Raw genomic sequence first — 26,126 nt, forward strand, 5'->3', positions numbered from 1 at the left:
TGTGTATGTTGTAAACTTCAGGATACACATAGTTTTGCTGGAGTCATGTTTCCCAAATCTCTTCAGCAGAGGTGGCAAGTGTGACGTTACCAGGACCCAACAAAATCATTGTGGACTTGTGTTTGTGTCCCCCTGATGGATAAAAGTCCAGAGTTCACTCTGCTTTGGTCTCTGCCAAATTCTGAGAGGAATATCTGGCTCTTCAGCTGCTAAATGCTCGACTATATTCACTGATAACTGTGCCTGCGTGCTGTTTGATGCTGATGTAGTGTACAGTGGTTTCATCAGAGCACTGAAAACGGCCGCCTGCTGTTTAACAGCTTCAAAAATTGATATCAGATCCAGTCTCAACTTAGTCTCGTTTCAGTGCTGTTTTCTGGCTGGTTTTCAGCAGCCGTCCTGTCGCCATCTACTCAGTGTCAGAAAGGTTTCAGGGAAACTCTGACTCTACTTCTGATCCCACAGTCACTGTGCATTTTTTTTTCATAGTTTTTTTTTTTTTTTTTTTAATGGAATCAACCATCGGAAAAAGGTTCAATGCCAAGATGCTGCTTTAAGCTGATTTTTAAGGAACAGGTGCAGTTCTTTTACTCTCAGAGCAGATATTTTCCTGTAATAATACCTTTGCTGTTTTGCTTTGAAAAGCATTGATACCTCCTCTTGAAACACAGTTGATGGAAATGAAGTTAACACCACAAACAAAACACTTTTACTGTATGTGCTGCTTGTTCTCTTGTGCTATTTTATTAGCGTCTGTAAAATATTGTCTATTAATTATGATACGTATGAATTTATTCTGCGTAAGCAGATGTATTAATGTAATAATGTATTTTAAGCGTAGAGTGTGCATAGGTCAGTGTGTACATACTGCACACTTCCTGGCAGTGTAGCATCTCACATGTCAAGATAAAAGTCTGCTTCCCATCAGGCAGAGACCGACAGGAAGACAGAAAGGCGCTCACCAAAGAGTGAACGTTTTGACGTGGAGTAGATGCTGAGACGACAGTCGATACTATCACTAAACAAACTAGTGAATATGAAAATACCAAAATGAAAGTTGAGAAGGCATCTGTGGTAATGTGTAGCTGTTGTCTGCAACAGTAAAATCCCCCAACCATCAGTCTCCAAAGATGTTTACGCGTGAAGTTTGATATCGTGTCGCGATAATTCAGCGCTCGTCCAAGTTGGTTTTGAACTTCCTGCATGTTGTCGCCCATCAAACCATCCCACAGGCCACTCGCCTTCCCTCAGTACGCACAGACAGTGTTTCTGGAGACCCAGGGCTAGTGGTTACTATGGGGATAAGGGGAGAGAGAGAGAGAGAGTTGGAGTGAGTGAGGTAGAGAGAGGCAGGCCGTGGTTTTGAGGTGTAAAGCGTCATAAATAATGGAGGCTGCACCTCACATTGAAATGCAAAGGCTGGAGCTCGGGCCTGAGCAGAGGTAATGCTGGCTTTTTGAAATTTATTTTTCATAAGCGTGATCCCCCAGCCCCCCCAGTCACACACACACACACGCACATACACCCTCTGTACCTTATAACCACAGTAACTCTGACCCCCCCACCCCCCCAACCCACATAGAAAATACACTTTAACATACGTTTGCATCCCAAATTTCATCAAGTCTGCCAGAGCAGATCGTATTTTATTGAATTCAGTCATTCATCAATCGCACGTCAGAAGCAATATCAAAGTGAGGCTAGTTACTGAGGCGTCCTCATATCGATATATCAAAATATTTCATCTTTTTGCCTCAGTGGAATGAAAATGTGATGTGGTAATAACATATCTGCATATCGTTTATGTGGGACAGGTATTAAAAAAGCTGCATTCCTTATTTAAAGTCTGAGTTGTTGGAATTAATTTTAGTTTCTGATTTTATTTTTTTGGGTTGAGGGTGAGATTTCTGCACCTTTGATCAAACTTCAACTCTGTGTGAGAGCAAGAGAAACAGGAAGGGAGAGAGAGAGCAGAGGTTGTGTATGTGCATTTATGTAATATATATATGTGTGTGTGTGTGTGAGAGAGAGAGAGCATGCACATTGCTTTGTGTTGCATTGTGTCCACAGTAACATGCCAACGTCAGCTGAAGAAATAGAAGCCAGACATTCACCCAGAATGTGGATGAGACTCCTAACTATGTATGACTGACTGAGGCTACTCACATGTAGCCTGTGTTTGTGTGTGTGTGTGTGTGTGAGCGTGTGCATGTTTGTGTTTGTGTTTGTGTTTGTGTGTGCGTGTGTGTGTCTGAGAGAGAGAGAGAGAGGGAAGCAGGGCAGGGCGATATGACCACCACAGTGGTTTTTCCTGCACAGTGACTGGAGTTTTTCTCACCAACATGCTGTTATCAGTTCCAGCCATGTTTTTAAAGGATTGTGACCAGCGGAGCATGTAGATAGCGGTTTACACAAATCACCCGTGATTAGACATAACTGACAATACATGTGAAAACTTTCTTTTTTTTTTTTTTTCTGTAACTATAACACTCCAATCACTGTGGTTTGTGTGGAACAACAGCTGGATGTGTGTTGAACGTTTTGTGTCAGTAATATTTGCACTGTGGGATTTTAAAACTTCTCAGTGTGAACACCATTCATCTAAATTTTGCCCAAATGGGTCCAGTGATGTATGAAATATGATGTTGGAGTTAAAAATTTTATCTCCTTTTTCATTCCAGCCAGTCTAATTGTTGACGCACGGAAACACAGAGCAAAATACATTACAACCATGTGCTGGTAGCCTTGTGGTTCAAAATGCTTACTTTTTAATCACAGCCTCGCTGGTTCAAGTCCAGTCGGACATCTTTATTTGATGTCATCTCCTCTCTTTCTCTTTTTCCCACATTTTCACCTCTCTGCTCTACAATATTGAATATAGACCATAAATGTCCAAAAAAGCTTTTAAATAATAAATTGTTACTCCAAGTTTTCTTGTTCAAATCAGCAGATCTGAGCTCTAAGATTAGATATCACATTTATTGATTGAAACACACTGTTCACTATATGTATTTCTACTTTACCTTTAAATTCTTTGCTTCTTCTTTGCCAGCATATAATGTAATGTTTTGGCTTGGAGGGGAAGAACTTAAGCTTTCGCCCAAAACCTTTAAAACTAATACACTCACTCACCCCACTCACACACTCCTGAACAATTTTCATTCTGAAAATAAAGGCTTATTTGGTCATTCAATACATTTTGTAAATAAAACACCTGAAAGACTACAGGTCTTCTCTCGGTTATAAAAACAACACTGTATTGTTTGAGTCCATTAAATGAAGGCAGCACCTGAATAAGAGGAGAAAAGTTCTCTCACTAGCTGCCCCCAACAAAGGTCTATAAATGTCATATAGATCACTTAATGCCTCTTTAAGAAATCTCTGTACACGCCTGTTTCTCTGTGGGGATCAGGCAGTCGGTGGGTCTCAACAGATGTGGCTCATACAACTTGCACTGGTGAATCAGTTTGGGGTTTTTTTTTTTTCCAACTTAGAAAACTTGACAAGCTTGAAAGCAAGTGAATGTGTGCTAGCAACATTTCAGGTTTAGTGTTACACATTCATAGTCAGAGCAGACGTAGACTGAATCAGTACGAGCAACAGTTGCAGTGCGTTGCAACATAATGCATTAGTAAGACTGTGCTGGAGTGATAACAGAAATCTAAACTTATTTAGACTCTTATTATTTTTGTAAGTTGCAGCGAGAGCTTGTGAGCCAGGTGAATCTTTTAATCAGCAGGGCTTTAAAAACTATAACTTCCAAACCCTCATTTACTTGTTTTTCACGCATATATCTTTGAAAACAACCCACTCCGTGCATGAAAACTCGAACCAGTGTCGTGTTTTTCCACCTGTCTCTGTCTTGTCTCTCCACACCATCCGCGTTAAGAAGCTTTCAGAGAAGTGTAGGACTATTCTGTATAATCAACATAGCAATCAGCACCACTCTCCCCTGACACACACACACACACACACACACACACACACACACACACACACAGATCGTTGAGGCTAGCTGGCGTCAGGCCAGAGCATCAATAAAGCCAGTGTGAGTTTGAGAGCCATTTAAGGGCCATTTCGCCCCAGACCTACAATCCTCCATACTGCTCACTACAGCACCTTGGTGACCATCAGGCTGACCCTGTGGAAGGAGAGATAGAGGAAGAGAGAAGTGAAGAGGGGAGAGAGGGAATAAATAGAGGCAGGACTGAAGAGAGTGACAAATTGAGATGGAGAAATTGTGAATGAAAGTGAGAGAGTGAGAGAAAAGAAGAGACTGTAGAGGAGAGAGGGACAGATAAAAAGAGAAAATCAGAAAATGAAGGAGGGAGAGCCGAGGAAAGTGAGTATGAGAGAGACGTAGAGATGCTAGTTATGTTTCTGTTCGACTGTCAAACTAATTTTATGCAAACTTCTTAAAGGTTGCAAGAGAAAAACTTGAACGAGGTCCGATTTTGCATAAATACGTCAGACTGGTGTGTGGACGTAGATCGGTCTTAAATAGTCTAAAGCAAGTTAGATAAGTTTTACAAAACAAAGACCAACATCCAAATCCCTACTTCAAGGTGACCTTGAAACTGAGACAGCTGACCAGTGGCAGCAAATAACAAAAAAAGAGAGGAAAACATGGCTCATAATTTGTTGCCTGTTAACAGTGTTATGGACAGAGTAGAGAGTTTTTAGTGACAGTAAAAATATACAACAGTGAGGACAGTGCCCAGCGTTTTCATTTGCTGTGCGGATCCTGACTGAGGACTGAGAGCCCGGCCACATTCAGAAGCCACGACGTCTCAGCTTTGCTGCAGCGCCGCACTGTGTTGAGATTTTATGCTACCGGAAGCTTTTTTGTTTGTCTGTTACACTCTTAAATGACTTTTCCTAATAAAATGTCTCGGTAAATGATGAGTTTTTTGAGAGGGCTGTTGTAGTGAGGTCAGCTCAACAGTTTGATGTGGTTTCTTTAGACGTGTTGGTCAAGACAGCTTTGTGCAGCAGATAAACTTAGACGTCCAACTGAAATCTGACTATTAATAAGGTCTAAGCCACAGTCAAAGTTTCAAAGTCGGAGTTTTGGGTTTTTGACCATAAAAAGTTAAAAACAATTCATGAAGCAGAGTCACACACGTCTTGCGCAGTCACACAACCTGAATATGGAAATGTTAGGCCGGTCCATTGCTTATGCAGGCTTATGAAATGACTTAGAAAGAGCTGTGGTAATTTCTGACCCTAAACCACATTTCTGAGATGACGTATTGATAGATATTTTCTGTAACAGTCAAAATTTCTTTTAATTTTTAGAACGTAACAGCACACGTCCCTGGACGTGGTTTCCAGGGAGCGTCTGAGAATGATGTTACCCGCATACATCCAAACACCCGTCCTTGTTCCATCCCTCTGCTCATCCATCTCTTTCTTTCCTTTTGTCTCCACCTCCTCTCCTCTCTCTCAGCATCCCTCCATCCCACTCTTTTCCTCGTCCTCCTCATCACTTTACGCACTGTCTTCAACGCATCTGTCCACGCGCACATTGGATCTGTCCACTTATCGATCTCCTTACACAGTACATTAAATGCTAAGTCATCAGATACCCACCCGTCATTTTCATTAACGCTTTTACTGTCGTTGGTTAAATTCATCGACCTCGTCCCTCGCAGTGAGATTTCTTGCCAGTCATCTCTTCTTCGCTGCCTCTCACTCCTCCCTCATCTTGCTGTAATTCACTTTCTCTTTTTATTCGCTCATAATACTCCGTCTCTCCACTCACTTTTTCATCTGTTGAGTCTCTCTTCAAGCCCTCATCGTCTCGTCTGTCTCCTACTATCCCTCTTTCCTCTGCCCTACATCCCTCTCTCACTCCCTCCCTCCCTCTCTATTGATCCAGCCATAGTTTTCTGTCTTCCCTGTGCTGGCTGGCTGGCTTTAATCAATATAGATAATTGTCTGCTTTCTCTTCATGCCAAACACGCTGTGCTTTTTCTCAATGAATCCAGGTCTTTCCCCTACGCAACCCGCCTGCCCCTCCTTCCTCCCCTCCACACGGGAATCCCTCCATTAATGACGGGAGATAACCTGCTTTCCTTACCGATTTTTTTACCCCCCTCCACCCCGTCCGATCCCTCTTTCCCCGTCGCTCCCCCCTCTCGTTCCCTTGTTCATCGATTACCGTGAGATATTGCCCCGCATGCCCCCGTCAACAAATGTAAACACACCAGGCCACGTGGCTCGCCTGTGAGTTCAAACACACACTGATGTACAAATATTCAGATTCACAAATGTACACCAGGTTAGACCAGCGGGTGACCGCGCACGGTCAGGTGGCCACCAGAGAGATCCTGATCCGACATTATAACCAAACCTGGCCCTCTGGCTCCAGAGTATGTGTCTTTATGAAACAGCACCATAAACATTATTCCTTTTTTTTTTCCATTTGATGGCATTCAAAGGCTGAAATAAACCCTCTTATCACTTTATAGTTTTCATTAACTAAGACAGGACAATTAGTAACAACAGAGGAACCAAAACAACAAGACAAACAGGAAGACATTCATATTTCAAAGCCACAAATAATTACTTTGACAAAGACTATATATAGAAATATGGGCATTGCCAGTTAGCAATGTCAAAACCTAGCTTGGTTATTAGATGAAACTGATCTGATCTCATTTCTAATCATCGACAGGTCAGTGCTTATACTATAATACCTTTCAAATTGCTTGACTTCTTTGATTTTCATGATTTGGTTTGATGTTAATACTGTGGAATGTACGCAGTTAAATGGCAGTTTGTTAGACACACCAAGCTGAAACTAATACGCAACAGCCCTGCAGTAAACCTTAGCTTCCTGTCAAGGTTGTAATGTTCCGTTTTTATTTAAGCTGTTCTGATTCAAGTTGTTGATTGAACTTTAAGGTGATGTTGGAGCATGTAGTTTGTACTGCTGTTGAATTATATCACATTATACTAATGTCTATTGCGAGATCTGTCGACTAATTTAACCTGCAGTACCTTTGTGACAAAAAAATGCCCAAACATATCTATGAATATGAATTTGTAACAAATATTTAACACTTTTAATTCAGTTTATTCGACATCTTTATTTATCACAATATCTGTCCTTTCAGGTTAAAGAAGTGCTTTGCTTAAAAATCAGTAGAAAACTGATGAAAAGAAAAAAAAAACGATGCCGACTCCAACAAACATTTTTCCACAGATGTTCCATACAGCATTTAAAAACACAAGTCAGAATCCAGGACCTGTGGAGACAATACAAAGACAATACACAAGAGTCTTTTTTTTTTGTTTGTTTGCTTTCCACTCCCCTGCTTGTGTGAACATTAGTACACCAGACCTGCACATGAAGTCAAACATCTGAAACGTACACAATGCAGCCGCTCACTAACAGCATGCGGTCCTGGCATCCACACAATTAGACGCTATAGGGGGGTATGGCAAGGCTACGCCGTAATTACATCGCTCTATATGAAGCTGAGTGGGGTGGGGACGGGGGAAGCAAAGGGTAGCATGCACCATATACTGTACTGCATTGTGACCCTTGCTGCCGCATTGAAAACTTGGCTCACAATCAATAGTGTTTCATCGGAGTGAATAGAGAGGTGAGAACACTGAGATGTATATATATTGCAGAAATTGGTGGTGGTGGGGGTGGGGGGGTGTTCAAGCTCACACAGTTAATAAAGTGAAGAACAGCTGTACACATGATTAAACACACACACACACACAGATGCAGGTGTTTAAGGGGAAACAGTAGGAGTCGCTCCAAGAAGACTGAGGACAGGAAAGTAGGATGTTAAAGCAGAAAGAATAGAATGAACAGAGCACAGTCAAGGTTGTGACATGTACCAAGATCCGTACCACAACAACAGCAACATGTATGATCATCACGTACATGTTAAGCATTTTCTACATTTTACCCACAAACTGGCATCTTTGCCGGAAATTATTTTGGATCATTTTAATTTTAACTTTCTTTTTTTTTTTTTAATGCATTCTGTAAAAATTCCAAACAGGAAAACTGTAATACACACAACATTTGTGTGGCGAATACCACAATGTCATCAAAGTTTAGCATAGAGGGGACGAAGCAGCAACACACACCCTCCTTATCTCACCTCTCCTCCACTCTCTGCTCTGTAACTTTACTCAACGCTGAGAGACCGACTCTAACCACAGCATTTCGGCCATTTTAAGCTTGTTGTGCACAGTGTGTTTGTGCATGTGTGTGTTTATGTGTGTGCTTGTGCACATTGTGTCTGTGTGTGAAAGTGTGCTGGTGCAGAGAGAATGGACCCTTATCCAATTTGTACTGGTCAGTAGTGTGAAATGGCGGTAGGTCAGTCAGCCAGGCAGCGTGTGTGTGTCTTTTTGTCTGTAAGTGTGTGTGTGTGTGTGTGTGTGAAGGAAAAAGTGGACTTTGTTGCACATAACACAGTGACGGTCCAGCATGTGCCAGCAGGCTTTCATCTGCAGTGAATAAAGAGCCATGTGCACACACACACACACACACACACACACACAAACTGAAAAAAAGACATGATTATAGTACAAACAATAAAGACACATAGTGTAAGGCATAATGTTATAGTGAAATGTATAATGGCATCATGCTGGCATCCCTGTTGTGTGTTACAGTCTAAATGCACGTAGACACACACACACACACACACATTCCACCCACGAAAAAAAAATGGACTTTTCCATTAAATTGGTCGTTATTATATAGCCTACCCCCTATGGATCTGATCCATACAATGGTACACACATCTATTCTCTCTATGGCTGTTACAATTATCTCTGCTCTGGAAGGCTGTAATTGCGCATGTATGTGTGTGTCTGTGTGTGTGTGTGTGTGTGTGTAATGGACGCTTGTTATCTTAACCTCAGTGATGTGATTATTTTCACTGTCTTTTTTTGTTTTGTTGTTTTTTTTAAATAAATTTTGTGTGTTCTTTTTTCCAGATGTTATAATAACAACCATCAGAGCAGCTTTATGGAATGTGAAACTGCCTCTGTCACATGCTTTTGATTTTAATTTAAATTTTTATCTGAAAAATGTTTTTACTTATAAAATAGTGAAATAGTTCTGATGGGAAAAAAAAAAAAAAAAAGTTTTATTCAAAAATCACCTGAATGAAACAACCTTGATATACAGTTTTGTTTTTTGTTTTCCAAGGAATTCACTGACGCCCAGCTGACATTTACACATAGAGAAAATTCTTTTAAAAAATAAAACAAAGTGGAGCACAACATTTCTGAGAAACATTTCTAAAACATCCTAATGCCGCAGAAAACCACTCCTGATCAAACCTGTGGTCAAACAGCAGGGCAGCAGGTGATTTGTCTGTAAGAGGTCAGCCAGCGCACATACAAACACATACAAACACATACAACACACAAACAAATTACACGCACACTCGCTTGATGACTCACAGTGGCTTAGCAGCACCATGGTCATTGTCTACATCTGTAATTGTGTGTGTGTGTGTGTGTGTGTGTGTGTGTGTGTGTGTGTGTCCGTGTGTCATTTGGTGAGTGAACATAAGTGGGTCTGGGGCGGTCTGTTGATGGAAGGAGTGTAAAAATAGAGAGATAACAGCCACTCTGGAGCGAAAGAGTTGAAGGAGGAGTGGGGGTGGGTGGGGGGGTCAGAGCAGGGTGGCCTTGAGCACCCATTCTTCCCTCCAGCTGTCCATTCGTCCATCTCTCTCTATCTGTCTCTTTCCCTCCACGGCTGGCTCGCCGATTCGTCCAGCAACAAAATGGAGTTTGTTAAGTAGAAGGCAGTGACGGTGTCCGGGAGGTTACAGATTCAGGCGAGCGACCGTAAAGTCGTCAAGCCTGAATCTCAGATCGTCTGGGAAAGCCTTAAGGAAGAAACATTTGTTTTGTTCTATTTTTTTTTTAGTAATTTCTGTTGATTGTTGACTACGTGGTCACTGTAGTCAAAGATGTCTTGAATCATCCTCCATCAGTCAGAAGAGGCAATTTCATCCCTGTACATTATGAAATCAGCTTCTGCTGAGCACGAAAATTCAACCAGTATGCTCTTTGTCTGTCCTCTGTCTCTCCATCTTTATATATCTATCACTCTCTCAAAAAAAAAAAAAAGGTAATTTCCTATGTACTCATGTGTCACTTGATGCACCTGCAACCTTGTGGCACTTGTGTCCCATGGAACAAGATTCTTATCGTCGTCGGCTTCTCCTTGATCTGCTGTGGCTCGGATTGTACCTCACTGCTTTCCACTAAAGCATCTGCCAAAGAAATACATGTTAATTTAAGTGGTTCTTCACAGTTAGGGGTCAAGATGCTAACCATGACCTGCAACGTCTTAGTTTCGGCTCTGGTTAGTTTTTCCTTTGTTGCTCGTTTTTCTCCCTCATTTCCTGTCATCTCTCTTTACTGCCACTGTCTAATAAAAACATAAAATACCCCCAAAAGTAATTTGTTTGCAAAGAGTAATTGTCACATCCATGTCTTTACTTTTAGAGCATATTTGTTAACCAAGACAGTTTTTATTTTCCAGCCAGGTTTATGTTTTATTGAATGAGCAAGTAAATGTTAAAAACAGAACCACATTGTGAACTCTTTGCTAAATATGAGTGGAAAGTTAACTAGACTTTTAAATTTAAAAAATAATACTTAGGAAAAAAAAACAGAAAATATAGGCAATATGCTCTAAATGACACCAGTATTACACCAGTTACCAAAAGAAAAGCACTGTGGCTGCAGTTATAAATGTGTGTGACTGTTTCTACAGGAATAAAAGAGGTCCCCATGTTTCCTCTCTGACCCTCTGCCCCTAGGAATGCTGGGACTGGCCCCAGGGTGCACAGTGAGGGGGCACAGTGGGGCAAATCATACCACTCACCTTCCCCCTCTCCACCTCCTCTCATCCCTGACTCCATCCCATCCCTCTGTCCCTTGGGGTGATTTCAGAACCTGCATCCCCATCCCATCTTATCCTTAAATTCGGAATCCGCCTGGAGCGTCCTTATCCCTGCCTGCTGGAACTGAGGACGGTCACGCTCCCAGATTAGGGATTTTTGATGCAACTCTGGTCAGGACAGCAGCTCAGCCCTGCAGCCTGGGATTGTGTTTTGGCAGAGTGTGTGTGTGTGTGTGTGTGTTTGTGAGTTTGTGTACCTGTGATCCGAGGTAACATATGAGCGTATTCATGTGAGTGTTGCTGCTCCCGGTGAATGTGTTTCACCTCTGCGTGTGTGTGTGTTTGGGTGGAAAGTCTTTTGCGAGAGAGATCATGTTTTCATTCACTCTCATTTAAATTCCGTTCTCGCCGGTGCGAGGCTTTCTGTGTTCGGCTGCGTTGATGCTGCACGCAGGTAAATAAAAGCCGCCGCGCCTCGTCTCTTGACCTCTCAAAACAAGAGAAGGAGCCGACAATTTTCAAAGTGAGAGAAAAAGAAGGAGAGGTAGAAGGAGAGAAGAGGGAAGGGTGTGTTTGGCGGGTGGGGCGAGGTGGGGGCTGTAGGCAGGAGTCGTCGGCCTCTGCGAAAGGGCCTCCAGTGTGCGTGGGTCTGGCTACCCCCTCTGCGGGGCCCCGATCGATACAAACTCAGAGCAATAAAGCTTTCCCCCTGTCATCCCCGCAGAATACAAAGCAGAGCGGGGAAGGGAAGGGGGGGAGGGAGGGTGAGGAGGGAGCGAGGGATGGGGTGGTGGGGAGGGAGTGGAGCTGTTCCGCTAGCCACACCAATTTCCTAACCCCCCTTTCCACCTCCCTGTTCTTCTTTTCCTCTCCCCCATTTCCAACCCTAACCACAAACCACCTCACCCTCCACCTTTCCTTTACCTCCCTTTCTTCCTTCTCCTCTCCTTCTTCTTCTTCTCCCTCTCCATCCTTAGCCGCCTGTATTTTATAATTAATGCTGTTTGAATAAATACGCTTAATAATTCATCATTGTTATTTAAGGAGAGATTGACAGATTGACTGAGAGAAAGTGTAAGAGAGAAACAGAGCAAAGATCAGACCTGGGGAAAGGTGGGAAAAGGACAGAGAGGAAGCGAATGCAGCGTTGTATGATGATAGAGAGAGAGAGGGCTTTAAATAGTGGGGGGTAGGTGCTGGTAACAGAGGATGGGGATGGGGTGACGGCCTTAGACGAAGGGGGGAAGGGTATAGAGGTATTACACTGAGCAAGAGATGGATGTGTCGATGGAAAGGAGCTCCGTGCAATGGAGGTGGGGAGAATAAGGAGGAGATGGAGGTGGGGGGTATTTAACGGGACAGGAAAGGAGAGGACAGGAAGGGGTAGAGAGGTCAAATAAGCGCTCTGTTTAATTGGGAGCCAATTTAAGTCGGGTCCAATCGATAAACCTGTAAACCTAACCATCTAACGGCTCGCAGCACGCACCATAGATCACCGGGCGTCCACGGCTGGAGGAGAGGACGGCGGCCTGGTTTCAACGCACCTCATTCAGCCATTCGTTTGTTTGCACTTGTAGAGCTGGGTAATCAAATTTGGCATTTTGATTTCATGCTGAGAAAGATTGGATTTCAGATCCAGATCCAGAATCAGAATTAGAAACGGGGAGGGTTTGTGTGGTTTGGGAGGATTTTATTTTTTCAGACACAGTCGTGGGATTTTCACCCTGAATCCAAATAGTCTGAACATAAATATCCCTGCCGTCACATGACAACCTCATAACTCCAAATTGAAGGATAATATGATCTTCTATGAGTGGAGAAAATTCTGCCATCCCTGGACTTATGAGATCCTTTCAGCCCCCCATCGGATAAATGTGGTGGTCAAGCTGAAAAGGAGGCTGCAGGATTTCAACATCTGTACCACAAATAAGACTCAATACACTTTTTTTTTTTTTATTAGTTGATTTTAGGAGGGATTATTATAACGGTTTTATCCCAGAGTCTTATTTTTTCGTTCTGAAATGCTACCAGAACACACGTCCAACATACAGCGGTGACAGCGATGATACATCCAGGTTAGTTTGGACATGAAACTGGGATTTCACGATGCACGGTGGCCGTGTCTCCGAGGCTTTTATCAGACCTTTTTTCTTTTCTCTTTCAAACCACCATCTCATTTTTTGGTCATCTTTCTGTCCACCCTGTCGGTTCATTTTGTCATTGACTCTGCCCCACACAATCTGCCCCCTCCCTCCTCATCCAATCACTCACACACACACACACACCATCAAGGCGAGGCTGTGTGTCTTTGTTAGTCCAATTGTCACTATCTTTTCCTCCCTGCTATTTCCTGTGAGGATGCTCTGTCACGCTGCAGTTCACTCTGCTCCGTACATGTCCGTTTTCTTTCTTTTTTCCTCCTGTTTTTCTGTTTTTCACTCTTTTTGTCCTCAGTTTTTCTCTCTCATTGACATTATCACCCATGTTCTAAATTTTTGACCACTCGTTTCTCTTTTTTTTTTCTGTCTTTGCTCATTTATTTCCTTCCTGGCTCTGTTCTGTTCTTCACTAACTGTCCCAGCATCCCTCCACTCATCCATTCACTCACTCCTGCTCCTTCTTTCTGCACTTGCCATTTTTTCATCTTTTTTCTTGCCATCATTTTTTTTTTTTTTGGGAGGGAGGGAGGTTGTGGCATTTTTTCCTCTAATTCTCTTTTTCAGACCACCTCGTTATTTTTTCCACCATCAGCTGTTGTCCCCACATTTCTAAATTTTTGTTGCCTGTTTGTCATTTCATTTTTCATCTTTTCTCATTTGTTTTTGCTTCCTCCTTTCATGTGTCCCTTCCCTACTGTCCCATCACCTTCCTTTTCCATCTCTCCGTTATTCGTCTCTTTACTTCCCCCGTTTTCTCTCTTTGAAACCATCTCTGTCCTGTCTCTGAACCTCTACTATTATTCTGCAAAATTCCCCAAATTTTCAGCATCTGCTCGTTGTCCTCATCTTTCTCTGCTCATTTATTTCCGTCTCAGGGATTCTGGAAAAGGAAGTAACACACAGTGGCCATTTCCTCCTTCCCCTTGTCCTCCCTCCATTTATTTCTGTTTCCATCCCTCCATCCCTGCATTGTGCTCCTTGGGGAGGGCAGTAATAATGGTGGAGAGAAGGAGAGAGGGAGGGCGGTGCGATTATTGTCTTGTCGGGAGTCAGAGGAATCGATCGGCACAGAAATATGTGGTGCGAGAAAGAGGTACTGTATCGGATATAATAAACACTCTAGAGACATATTTGGAAAGCGCTCGCCTTTGTGCACGTTCACGTATGCTCGCGAACACACATGCGCGCATACAGACACACACACACTCATGTAATCACTCTCTGTCTCTGACTCACGCATACAAGGTACACGGACGCAGTGCTTTTGCAGTTGTGCATAAACTCCCAGAAACACCAGCCTACATGAATCACCACGAAGAACCACCGTCTGCGCACAGCGTTACTCATTCACTCTGGAGAGGCAGTTACAGAGCAGCTCCCTCAGTTTAAAGATGCATAGAACAGTTCACTTATGAAGAATATCAACTCCTTAGTAAGAGTATAATCTTAGAGATTAGTGTTGGTAAAGCCCGTGTGGTCAGACTGAAATGCAGCTGTGTGTTGTTTGTTCGTACAGACCCTGGAGCCACGAGGCCTTTTTTTTAAATCAAGTGTTTGGTATTATCTAGAAAACACTGAAAATACTTTTTCTTTTGTACTGACACACAACTGTAACCTAAAATGAACATTCTTGACGGCCGACTGAAACTGAAATATCCCAGCACATCATACTCTTTAAGCTCTGCCAGCTGTAAACCTGTAGCGCATGGTCGTTGTGAATTCATGTCAAATGTGAATGTATTCTGGCTTCACCTTTTTCCTTATCAGGCAACTCTCATCACCGGCACAAACAAAAAGCGAGAATAATCCTTTAATGCTGGTCGTTACAGTGTAAACATCAGTGGACACATTAGCATGCAGCACTTTGTTTGCCTCATACCGAAGCTTCAGCCACAGCCAGGGAAACATGTTTATTCTTAATGATTAACACTCTCACAGGTACGCACACAAACATGTGAGCAGCAGACATGCTCGCACATACACTTGTGCACACATGTGGACACACACACACACACAGTGATCTTTCATTGCTGTTGCCTGGCAACCGGTCTGTGTGTCCTGTGCTAGCAGAGCGCTGTCCAGTGGTGCCATGACCGCTGCTGCTGACCACTACTGAAGGAGAGAGGGAGGAAGGTGGAGAAAGAGGGAGGGAGCAGGAGATGTGGAGGGGATGGAGGGACGAAGTGAAAGAGTGAGAGGGAGATAAACACAAGTAGAGAGGGAGACAAATTAGAGTATTAGTTATACAAACATTATTCAGAGATAGAAATGATCTGGTAAAATAGTAACATCAGATTAGAAAGTAGGCTCTTAGCAATGATTCTGATTCTGATTCTGAACATAGTCTGCAAAATTATTTAAATCAGACCAAACTTACAGGAACTATGAATTTAAAATTGCGGTCAAAGAGTAATGTGAAGATTGTGGGTTTGATTCAGTCATCTCAGTTTGTGACTGAGATGACTGAACATGTCTTTTGCATGTTAAGAACTCATTATTTCATGAAACTTCATGATACCAGATGGAGGCTTTCTCTTGCCATAGCCACGCTCACCAGGGTGTCTTGGTAAGCTAGTTAGGCAGTCTGCTCAGCATTAAGATCACATTTTTTGGCATTCAAGTCTGCCAAAAACGAACTCACCCCCAGCACAAAAATATTGTCGACCAAATGAGAGTTATTTCTGCCAGTGTGTTTGTTTCTGCCTCCAGAGCAGCTCAGCAAATATTTGAATAAAACTAAGATTTATGAAAAAGAGAGAGAGAGAAGACAAAACGCTGTGGAAAATGAAACCGAGGGAGAGAGAGAGATTAAAAGAATCTGAGGTTAGAGGGAGAAGAGGGAGACGGGATGTTAGAGATTAAATTTGACAGAGACAGGGAGGTGGGAATGGAGGAATTAAGGGAAGGAAAAACAGATAGAGGGGTTTAGATGAAAGAGGGGAGCTTGGAGAGAAGTTCAACTGAGATGGTCATATTATAGCTAAGGGAGAAGAGGAAGAGAGGAAATGAGACAGATCAGAATAAATCAAGGATGGACCGAGTGGAGGACAAAGAGAGGTGGGAGGTGAGGGACAATGTGAAGGAGGAGGGATGCTAATAGGAAGTGTGAAGCTGGAGCACAGGTTCTGTTTCACTAGATGTCAAGTCAGGAATGTAGAGGCAACTAGCATGCTGCAGCTAACTCGTTAGCTTTCCCTGTCAACACAACAAACATAATAAGTTCCCTCAATTTTTCGGTGTTTCCACAGCCAAATATGCTCACCAGTAATCCAAAAACACTTGGTTTATATTGAAAAGTGACAAGTGATTCAGTGTGCGTCCCAGCAGTGTGTTTCTCTGCTTCAGGACTTATTAAACCGGGGTCGGACTTGAAAAGGATCATTTTTCAGCAGGGGTGAAGGCGTAGGTAGACGAGAGCAGCTACTGGAGCTCTTCAGCTGAAGGGAAACTCTGCAGGACTCACCAAATTAGGAACAACAGCCTTATTCTCAGATGGAGGATGTTGTGAATTCAGTCAGCCACATAAATACCCAACAACATGTGAATCCTGTTAATAGTAACTATTGCTGTGTAAGGCTGAGTGTGGGCTGTAGAATAGGAAATTAAATATAGTCAGTAGTTGGTAGTACAGTGTAATTTCTCATTTTCAGGATTCAGTTTGGGTAACACGGCTATTTAATGCCGGTGTAGTCGACAGTCTACACGAGGCAGGTTCTCTGTTTATCTAAAGCAGAATATATTCTCATTAAATGCAAACAAATCTGTCCAGAGCTCTGATCTTTGTTTTCAGCTGGTCATTAAAAATTGAGACATAACACACATTGTCCTTTTCTCAGATGTGTTGAATCGAAAGTTGATTTTTAACCAGCAGAAAAAGAGATTTGGATGCTTTCTGTACAGTATATACTAGTTTAGCTTTTAAACTTTGAAGTTGAGTTTTAAATTCAGCACATCTTATGACTTTGAAATTAAATAGAAAAGAAAAAACAGACAGACATTTGTATTTCATTTTAGTTTTGAGCATTTAATCTGAAATTGCCTGTGTATGGCGTTCAGCGCTCCTGTTGGGATTCCTGGAAATTTTTGACACTTCAACACAAGAAACAGCAAGAAACAGTTGATTAACTGACAGCTCTTTTTTTTTTTTCAATGCTGACATATCTCGGGTTGTTCTAAAGTCCTTTCACATCTGTATGACTGAAAGTTTGTGTGTTACAGTAATTAAAATCATCATCATTCCCTCCACAGTCCTTGCAGCTTTTTGGCCTCACTGAAGAGTTTAAAATCCACCAGCTTTGGTGTGTGAAATGCTCGTCTCTAACATCGCACTCTCAGTCTTTCCTTGCCTCTTTGCTGTGGAATATCTAACATTATTAGAGCTGCAACAATTAGTCAATCAACAGAAAATTAATCAGCAGATATTTGATCATAATCAATCGTTTTCAGGCAAAAATGCCAAAAATTATCCAATTTCAGCCTCTGTGATTTGAAGATTTGCTGCTTTTCTTTGTCATAAATAACGTTTGAATATCTTTAGATTTTAAACAAGCAAAACAAGCAAACTGGAGGCATTACATGGGCTTGAAGGAGCTGTAAATATCAATTAAAAATATATCTTTAAGACTAAGTGATTAATTGAGAAAATGATCAGAAGATTAACCCCTAAATATAATGCAGTGCTTTAGAAAATGAACTTATAATTGTGATAACTGATTAAAGTTAAAAAGAGCAGGGTTTCTCTTTTAGGGTAAAACTGTGTGTTGGACTAATTAGTTAATGAAATGATACGATCTCACTGCAGCTTTTAGTTTTGGAGACTTTCTCTGTTACAAGGATCATTTCAAAGATTTTCTCTTTACTGCAGATGCAGATGTGAGATTCGTTGACGCTGCGTGTGTGTGTGTGTTTGGTAGTGAATGTGACAGGGGACAGGTGGAAAAGGCAGGCAGCTTGTTTGTGTGTGTGTGTGTGTGTGTGTTTGTGTGTGAGGTGTGAGGTGGCCGAGACCATGTGCCTGACCTCTGACATCCACACGCCAAACAGCGCCGGCAACCCCCCTCAAACATACACACACACATAAACCCACGCGCCGTCTGTCACCGGCCCCTGACAGGCGTGACCGAGGCGGGGTGGGTGGGCAAAAAGGAGGGAGAATGGTGGGGAGGGGGGTGAGTTTAGGACCCCTCCAGCCATTCTATCCCCCTGTCCCCCACCTCTCTCTCACTCATTCCCCCGTTTCTAATTCCCTGACAGTGACCCTGCACCACCCCCCCTCCTTTCCCCCAACACACACACACCAAACGCACACGCAGGCAGGCTGGCCATGTCAACCCCAGAAGACAGATACATCATCTGCCCAGTGGCCTCTCTCCCTCTCTCTATGCTATTAGCACTGATAGGATGAGTAAAAGGGGGGTGGGGGGGGGGGGGGGGTCTGCCTTGCATTCAAATGGCTGCTGTCAAACTGCCCCACGGAGTGGAAAAGTGTGTGCTGGGACCGTGGTCACTGTAACTTGGAGAGAGATTTTACACTGAGTTCAGCTTGTTCAAAATACAGAAATTGTCATAATCAGAGAGTTGTGATGTATGTGATGTTTTCTGTGACATTCAGCCGAGGGAAGAAGATTGACTGTGGGCAAACGCGTCTGTAGATGCAGAGACGTGTGTGAAGTGGTTTAGGAAAAAAAAAAAAATAGCTTGGTCTAAAATCTGATCAGGGAAAATAAAATTTAATGTGTTCTGGACATCTGTGACATTTGGTGTTTGCTGTGGTTTGATATTTTAGCATGTATGAGGTGGCTGAAATGGATGAGGGGTGGGGGTTAAAAGGCCCCATGGCCAGAGGGGTTAGGGGCAGTTGAGGCGTTAGGGGAAAGATGGGGGGTGGATGATAAAATGATTTTATGGGGTCCCTCTCTTCATATGCTGAGAGGATGAAGGGGCCTGGAATAATAAAGTATGTGTGTGTGTGTGTGTGTGTTTTGAAGTGGAGTGTATTACATTCAGCATTTTAATAAATTGTTTTTTTTTAATAGTGTATTTCTGAGGGTTTGTGTAAGCGGTCGAGTGTATAATCGTTCTACTTGTATCAGTGATAGTAGTGGTAGTAGTAACAGTACTAACTGGCGGCGCAGTAGTCGTAGTACTGTCGACACTTTTTCAGTACTTGTAGTAGAAGCTGCAGTAGCAGTGACAGTAGCTGCAGCAGTAGATTAATGTTGGTGTGAGTAGTACCAATATCACTAATGGTAGTGGTAGTAGTAGTGGAGTGAGTAGAAATAATACTAATGTTTTTTATGATGTGCTATTTAACTTATTGCTTAATATTTTAGCTGAATGTTGCGACACTAGTTTGTTGTTCTGTACGTTAACAGCAGTGAGACGCGTGTAAAATGCAGCTCAGTCAGTCCGGTCGATGGATTAAAATTAATAATTGGATTTTAATAAAACATCAGATGGATTTCTGTGTTCACGTGGTGATTGGGTGTCAGTTAATGTGTGGCTGAAGGCCAAAGCAGTAAATTGTGTTTGTAACCAAGGAGACTCTGACATAAATAATGGAACTTAAAATGTATATTTAAAATGTTTCTGTCTCTTTGATGAATATCACATCTGTGAAGTTTGTGTTTCCAGGGCCTCTCTCCAGTTTTAATATTTCTGTATCAGGTCGTTCGTTTACTTAGTTAATCAGAGATCTTATTTCCAAATTTATCTTTAACAGCAGACGTTTGCAGCCTCAAAACTGTTCCTTCTTACGTCTGAATTATTACTATTTAACTACTGACGACACCAAAGATATTTTTTCAGATGACTTTTAATGTGCCTGGTGTGTGGTACACCAACACACACACTCCTGCTCAGCATTTACAAGAGGGCGCTGCCACCATCTGGTTCCATTGTGCAACTGCAAACTCTCTACTGAGCCAATGTCCATTCAGGCTTTGAAGAATATGTATTTTCCTTTAATTACATTAAACCAGGTCAGTTTTCATTCTTACATTTTGATCCCAGTGAACAATACAAGACACTGAGATTTATCCACTTCCTTTTCCTCAGTGGATAACAAACCAATGGTACCATTAACTACTTTATGCTTCAGACTGGGCTTAAGTCCTTCTAATGCCTAATTTTGGTGAGTTATCACCATAGTGGTTGAAGTTGATATTAATGTACATTATTATAGACAAGAAAAAGGAATGAAGCCAATTTGAAAAAGAGAACTGTAAACACAAGCGTATGGTAAAGGCTTTTTTTCTTTTTTCTTTTTTTGTCCTTATCTCTTTTCTTTCTTTCATACCTGTTCTGTATTTTTGATTTTTTCAGCGCAGCCTTACGTCTCTCTCTTTTTCCCTCTGTCTCTCTCACTCCTACTCGTTCATACCCCCTCCTTCCTTCTTTCCTCTCCACCTCCTCTCATCACACCTTGAACTTGCCTGTGACCCTGATGATGAGATTACCACACACACACACACACACACACACACACACTGGGCTTATATATAATTTCCAATAAGCCCTTCTCTTCTTTTGTCTTGTTCGTTCTTTTCTTGTCTTACATGTTCTACAATAAATCACATAGAAAATGTGGACTCTCCTTTTGTGTGTGTGTGTGTGTGTGTGTGTGTGTGTGTGTGTGTGTGTGTGTGTGTGTGTGTGTGTGTGTGTGCATAGTGTATAACGGAGGCAGCAGGACGGAAGCTGTAGTTATAATTATAGCATGGAGGAAGAATAACAGCGTAGAAGCTGTTAGCTGTAGTTTTATCAGGTGTACTTTGAGTATTTTCACAGTTCAGCCCCCGTCAGACACATGATCCTCGTCTCAGAGACAGAACGCTGTCACTGTGTCTTTATCGAGACGTCTCCTTTCTGGTTGAGCCGGTGCCGTTGCAGAAGTCCTGAGCTGAAGAGAAAAGATTTATAAAAGTGCGAGACAGACAGATGTGAAGAGCATAGAGCAGGGGATGAAGAGGTGTTTTATCCAAGATGGCGGCAGTGGCGGTGGTGCTGAGTAATGTCTGGTGCACAGGTAAGCAGTTACTCTGGCGTCGTTCTTCCTGGACCAATTACCCCTGCAATCCCTGAAGTCACCACAAACAGAAGGTACACCAAGGGTAGTTAGGATGATATCTGCCACGAAGAGCTGATTCTTCACCCCAGTGCTGCCTCCAGGGTCAATAAAGTTTACATTTAAAGAACTAAATTAGAGTACAGTATCATCAGTTTTGTTGGTCAAGTTTTTGCTTAGCACAGTTTTTTTTTCTTGGTTGTTTGCAGATCATAGTTAATGAAAACAGGATGAAATCATCAGCAGCAGTAATTTTTTTTAAAAATCTTATATTATCTGCTTGGTTTAAAAAAAAAAAAACAGTCTGTTTCGTCCAAACCTGAACTAACAGAAACATCTTTGGTTTAATCTCGAGTGATGTATTTCTGATTTTATCCAAGGTTTCAGAGGGTTTCATCATTTGTGCTGGAGTAACAAGGCTATCGCAGAACAATAGCAATATCATTCTGTTTCCACTTCTTCTTTTGAAAGACATGGCAACTTATGATGAGCACACTTTTACACACAGATATTTCTTGAAATTATTTGTTTCATTCGGACCAAGATTTTCTCCGACAGCTTTGATCTCCCTTGAACTTTGACCTGTAAAATGACGTTAACCTCCTTCAGGAAACCTGCACTGTTAAAGAAAACAAGCAGTGCAGGGTGAAGGTTGCTGAAAGTGTTTAAAACGTGGAGATCTTCATATCACAGTGAGGATGTGATATTTTTCCCCACATTGAAAACAACCCATTGTATAGTTTAACATGAGAGGTGTGCAGGTTTATAATTATTACCAAGTTTGACTAAAATCTTCAAATTCAAATTCCAGTAGATTCTCATTAAAAAAGAAAGTTGATATACAGTTGTTCTGGACTGTAGTTTTGTTAATGGGTCAAATCATTTTCAGCTGTTTTCCGAAATTTAAATACAAATTTTAATTCTAATTCAAATTCAAATTATAATTCAAATGCTTGTTATTTGAATGTATAAATTGTTACTAATTTCATATCACAACATGTTATTTTGTCATTCAACATTTATCTTTTTAATAATATTCCTTTAATTTACATTAATAACATCGGTTTCACTGTTGTGTAAAAAAAGTGATGCATCGTTTTTATTCTGTGCTCCAGAGAAACAGGGAGAGAAAACTGTGGGATTTGAACCAACAACCCTCTGCTTCTCTGACACTGTCAGCTGTGGTAGCCAGATATTACCTGTTTGTGTTTTCCATGCACCTGTCTGATGTGTATCTGTGTGTGTTTCCTGCAGATATCAGGATGTCTAAAGCAGCAGAGGAGGAGAAGCCTGGGGCTGACTATCCAGGGGACAGTTCAGGTACAATACACACACACACACACACACACATACGTATTTCATGGAATGAATAACACTTACATTTTGTTTACGCATATCAAATCCTGCTCAGCAAGTTTTAGTTATTCGAATATATTTGATTGGGCCTGAACATGAATTCATCTGTTTCAGATCACAGTCTGATTCTGTCACACTCTCGTTTTCCAGTGAATGTTACATCTCTCAAATAATGAGTTGTGCAATTTATATGATCCAGTGAACACACACACTCTGTCTAATAAACAATTCATGTGTCTCTGTGTTTCAGACTCTGACAGAAACAGCCCCGATGACCAGGTTAGTTCTCTACATTCACTGTGAGCTCTGACTCTAACACTCTCGTGTCTTGTATATTGTAAAAATAAACTGCAAATTGTAAATAAACTGTTTTTTTACTTAGCATTTTTGGGAACATCCACATGTCCCTGTAGTTTCTGGCTCCAAACACCGAGCAGCGACAGTGTCAGGGACATTTTTTCCTGTCTGCTGTTTATGTTTGAATAAGTGATAAGTCCATTGAAGGCTGAGAGTAACTATAACTGTAACTGATTTATTTATTTTATTCTTATTTTATTTTTACTTGTATGTTTTGACGCAGGTCCAGCCAATGAAAACCAGCCCCTTCAGCCTCTCTCCCACACTGGCTGGCAGCAAGGTGAGCCACAGTGTGTGTGTGTGTGTGTGTGTGTGTGTGTGTGTGTGTGTGTGTGTGTGTGTGTGTGTGTGTGTGTGTGTGTGTGTGTGTGTGTGTGTGTGTGTGTGCGCGTGCATATTTAGAAGAACAATGCCTACCTGGGTGTGGCTCTGTCTGCATCCCTGCAGGTGAACTTTGATTATATTGTGAATGAACTTGAACGTGTGTGGACAGGAATGCATCTGTGTTTTGATATATGGCTTTGGCGCCCAGGGTGAGATGCTTGTAGGCAGCATCCAACATGCAAATCAGGTGACCTCATCCACACCCACTGTACTGGGAAACAAAGAGCGCAGAGAGAAAGAAGGATGCGAATGTAGCTACAGTGAGTGATAGACGTAAAGATGTACCGCAGCACAGCGGTGATGGATGGGTAAAGACGGGACTGTGAGCAGGTAGCGACAGCTAGAGGTCAGAGGTCAGCGGCTTTGGAATGTTTCTGACACCATGAAAACGACGAGGATTGACTCGTTCTTTGGGTCACATGACCGGAAAACGCTTCAACCTGTGAATCGGGGCGAAGCAGCAAGACAGAGAGCGAAGCTCAAGCTCACTAAGGAGAACTAATGAAGCACCTCGGACTTTGTCTTTTTTCTTTTCACCTGCACAACCTCGTTCATCTTGTTGTGCTTCTACATTCTCAGAAATCGTTAAAGTACACCACAAATGTACGTGAGAGTGGATCCTAAACTGGTTTATCACTTTAGCTCTGCAGCACTCGTAATCATGCAGCTGCTGAAAGATGGAGTCTGCTGCATATTTTTAAAAAATGCTTTCCAACACATTTCTCTCTCTCTGTTTTAAGACTTGAGTCTATGTCTGAGATAAAGCAAAAGACAGAGAGTGACGGCAGAAATATAAACTGGTGTGTTTGTACATGCAGAGGCTACAAAAATAATGTGTCAACCTGGCTTTGATCGCTGAAGTGTGCAAAAGACTGGTCGACATTTCTCGTCTTGACAGTTGTGTTCACCGTCTCCCTGAGACACACATATTTTACGGTTAACACCATGATTTTCAAATTCGCCCACCTCAAGTTGAGGTCCTGTAATTAAAGAGACAATTTCTTTCAGCATTGTTTTTAGCAGCACTTTGTTTTTGTGCAGGTTCAGTATCATTTCTCATATACTTCCGCCTTGAGATTAGAAAAACCTGGGGCTGGCTGGGGTGGAGCACCAGGAAAACAACAATCTAATAAGTCAGATTGTCAGTAGTAGACGACAGTGGCTGCACTTATCAGCTCCGAGACCTGAGTATGTGTGTGTGGGCGTGTGTGTGACAGTGTGAATGTGATGCGGTGTGTTGCTTCCTTGGATTAATGCCGTTTAAACAAATGACTGTTGGTGAAGGTAAATTTGCCTTTGCTCTGTCCTTCAGGGAAAGAGCGAGGAGAGCTCTGAGATGACCCATAGCACTGTTCCTCCTGCTCCTCCAGCACCTCCCTCCCAACAGCAGCAGCAACAGACCCAACACCACCACACACAACTGATGCTGGCTGGGAGTCAGCTAGCTGGGGTAAGAAAACACACACACACACACACAGAGTACATTAGTGAGTAAAAACAGATGTGTGGTTCGAAGATTTGATCCCTTTCTGGATCAGTATCGATGTTGTATTTCTAGATTGGACAAGAAAAACGCTTTGGAAAAATATCAGCACCAGACTACGGAGTATAAAATGTACAACACCTCATAATGTTGTGTAATAATCTACAATCCAGCACATTTTAGTCTCAAGTTGATCATCTAAACATCAAGTGTGATCACTCGAGGGACTTTCTTTCATCCGATCCAAAGTGAAAAAGTTTGTTCACCCGATTACAAGTGAATCACGGCGTCTGAACAAAAGGTGCATATATCCAAATTCTTTGTTTGGCAGGCGGTTTTGATGACTTGCCAAACAGTCGCAGTCCCACTTGAAATGGTTGCTGAACGTGACAAACTCGTCTGTGCTTTTTTATCCTGTCCAGCTTTCAGTTTGCCCTCAGCTCATTTCACTTCTCTGAGATTTCCAAAAAACGATGAGCTGCCGGCTCGAGCATGAAACGTCTGTGTCTAAAATTTGTGCTTTAGGTAGCTTTTTTTTTAGTCACTGCTCTCACCTGCTAAAATGATCCAACAACATAAAAGTTAAATAGTCCAAGAATCAAATAAGCAGCTTGGTGTGAACATGCCTGTGTTTAGTTCATAAGTAATGTGACAACTGTCGCCCTCGAGCACACAGGAAAATATTCAGTCTGAGCACATGGCCGCCCTGAAGCACAAGAAAACACCTGCACAACCTGTACTGAAATCGTTCTGTGTGTGCATTAGGGTGAAATACCTAAACTGGATGTTCTTTGAGTGAAGTGGGTGGCTTTTCTCGCTTGTCTTGCTCTGGCATGCTTTTACTGTCCGCTAACAGATTCACCTACACCTTTGTTCCTGGAATGCTTAACTGACACTGCTCTTTCTCGTTCTCTCTCCTGACCTTTGTTTTTGTCTTCTTTTTACCCTTCATTCTCTCGTCCTTTCGTCCTGTCGTACTTGTCCTTCACCTCTCCCTCTTCTTCTTCCGTTCCTTTTCCCCTTGCTTGTTCACATTTTCATTTCATTTCGTTTCACTGTCCTTGTTGCCGCCACTTCATTCCTTCTCTTCCTCCTCCTCCTCCTCCTCCTGCTCTCCCCCAGCTTGCTGCTCTCCTCCCGGCCCAACAGCAGCTGCTCCTCCAACAGGCTCAGGCACAGCTCCTCGCAGCCGCCGTTCAGCAGTCGAACGCCGCGCACGCTGCTCACGCTGCCCACGCCGCTGCACAGCAGCAAGCCAACCAGCAGCAGCAGCAGAACCAATCACAGTCTCAGCAGCAACAGCAGCAACAGCCAACCAAACAGGAGCAAACAGTCCAAGCCCCACCTCCGCCGCCACCACAGCTGGCCCTGTCGCAGCCAATCCAGCTCACAGCGCAGGTATGAGCAGGCAGAGCT

The 26,126-nt window shown here is 42.4% G+C and overlaps 1 protein-coding gene across 1 annotated transcript in view; it reads left to right on the forward strand.

The window, feature by feature from the left end:
• Positions 1-26,126, forward strand: part of LOC121192169 (POU domain, class 2, transcription factor 2) — a 53,448-nt gene that overhangs the window by 19,439 nt on the left and 7,883 nt on the right. Inside the window, exons 2-6 of the mRNA XM_041053745.1 lie at positions 22,385-22,450; positions 22,737-22,765; positions 23,067-23,123; positions 24,540-24,677; positions 25,833-26,108. Of these exons, the coding sequence (XP_040909679.1) occupies positions 22,385-22,450; positions 22,737-22,765; positions 23,067-23,123; positions 24,540-24,677; positions 25,833-26,108 (566 nt within the window). The remainder of the gene's footprint in view (positions 1-22,384; positions 22,451-22,736; positions 22,766-23,066; positions 23,124-24,539; positions 24,678-25,832; positions 26,109-26,126) is intronic.

This window comes from Toxotes jaculatrix, chromosome 13, assembly GCF_017976425.1.
Source record: "Toxotes jaculatrix isolate fToxJac2 chromosome 13, fToxJac2.pri, whole genome shotgun sequence".
NCBI classification, from domain to species: domain Eukaryota; kingdom Metazoa; phylum Chordata; class Actinopteri; family Toxotidae; genus Toxotes; species Toxotes jaculatrix.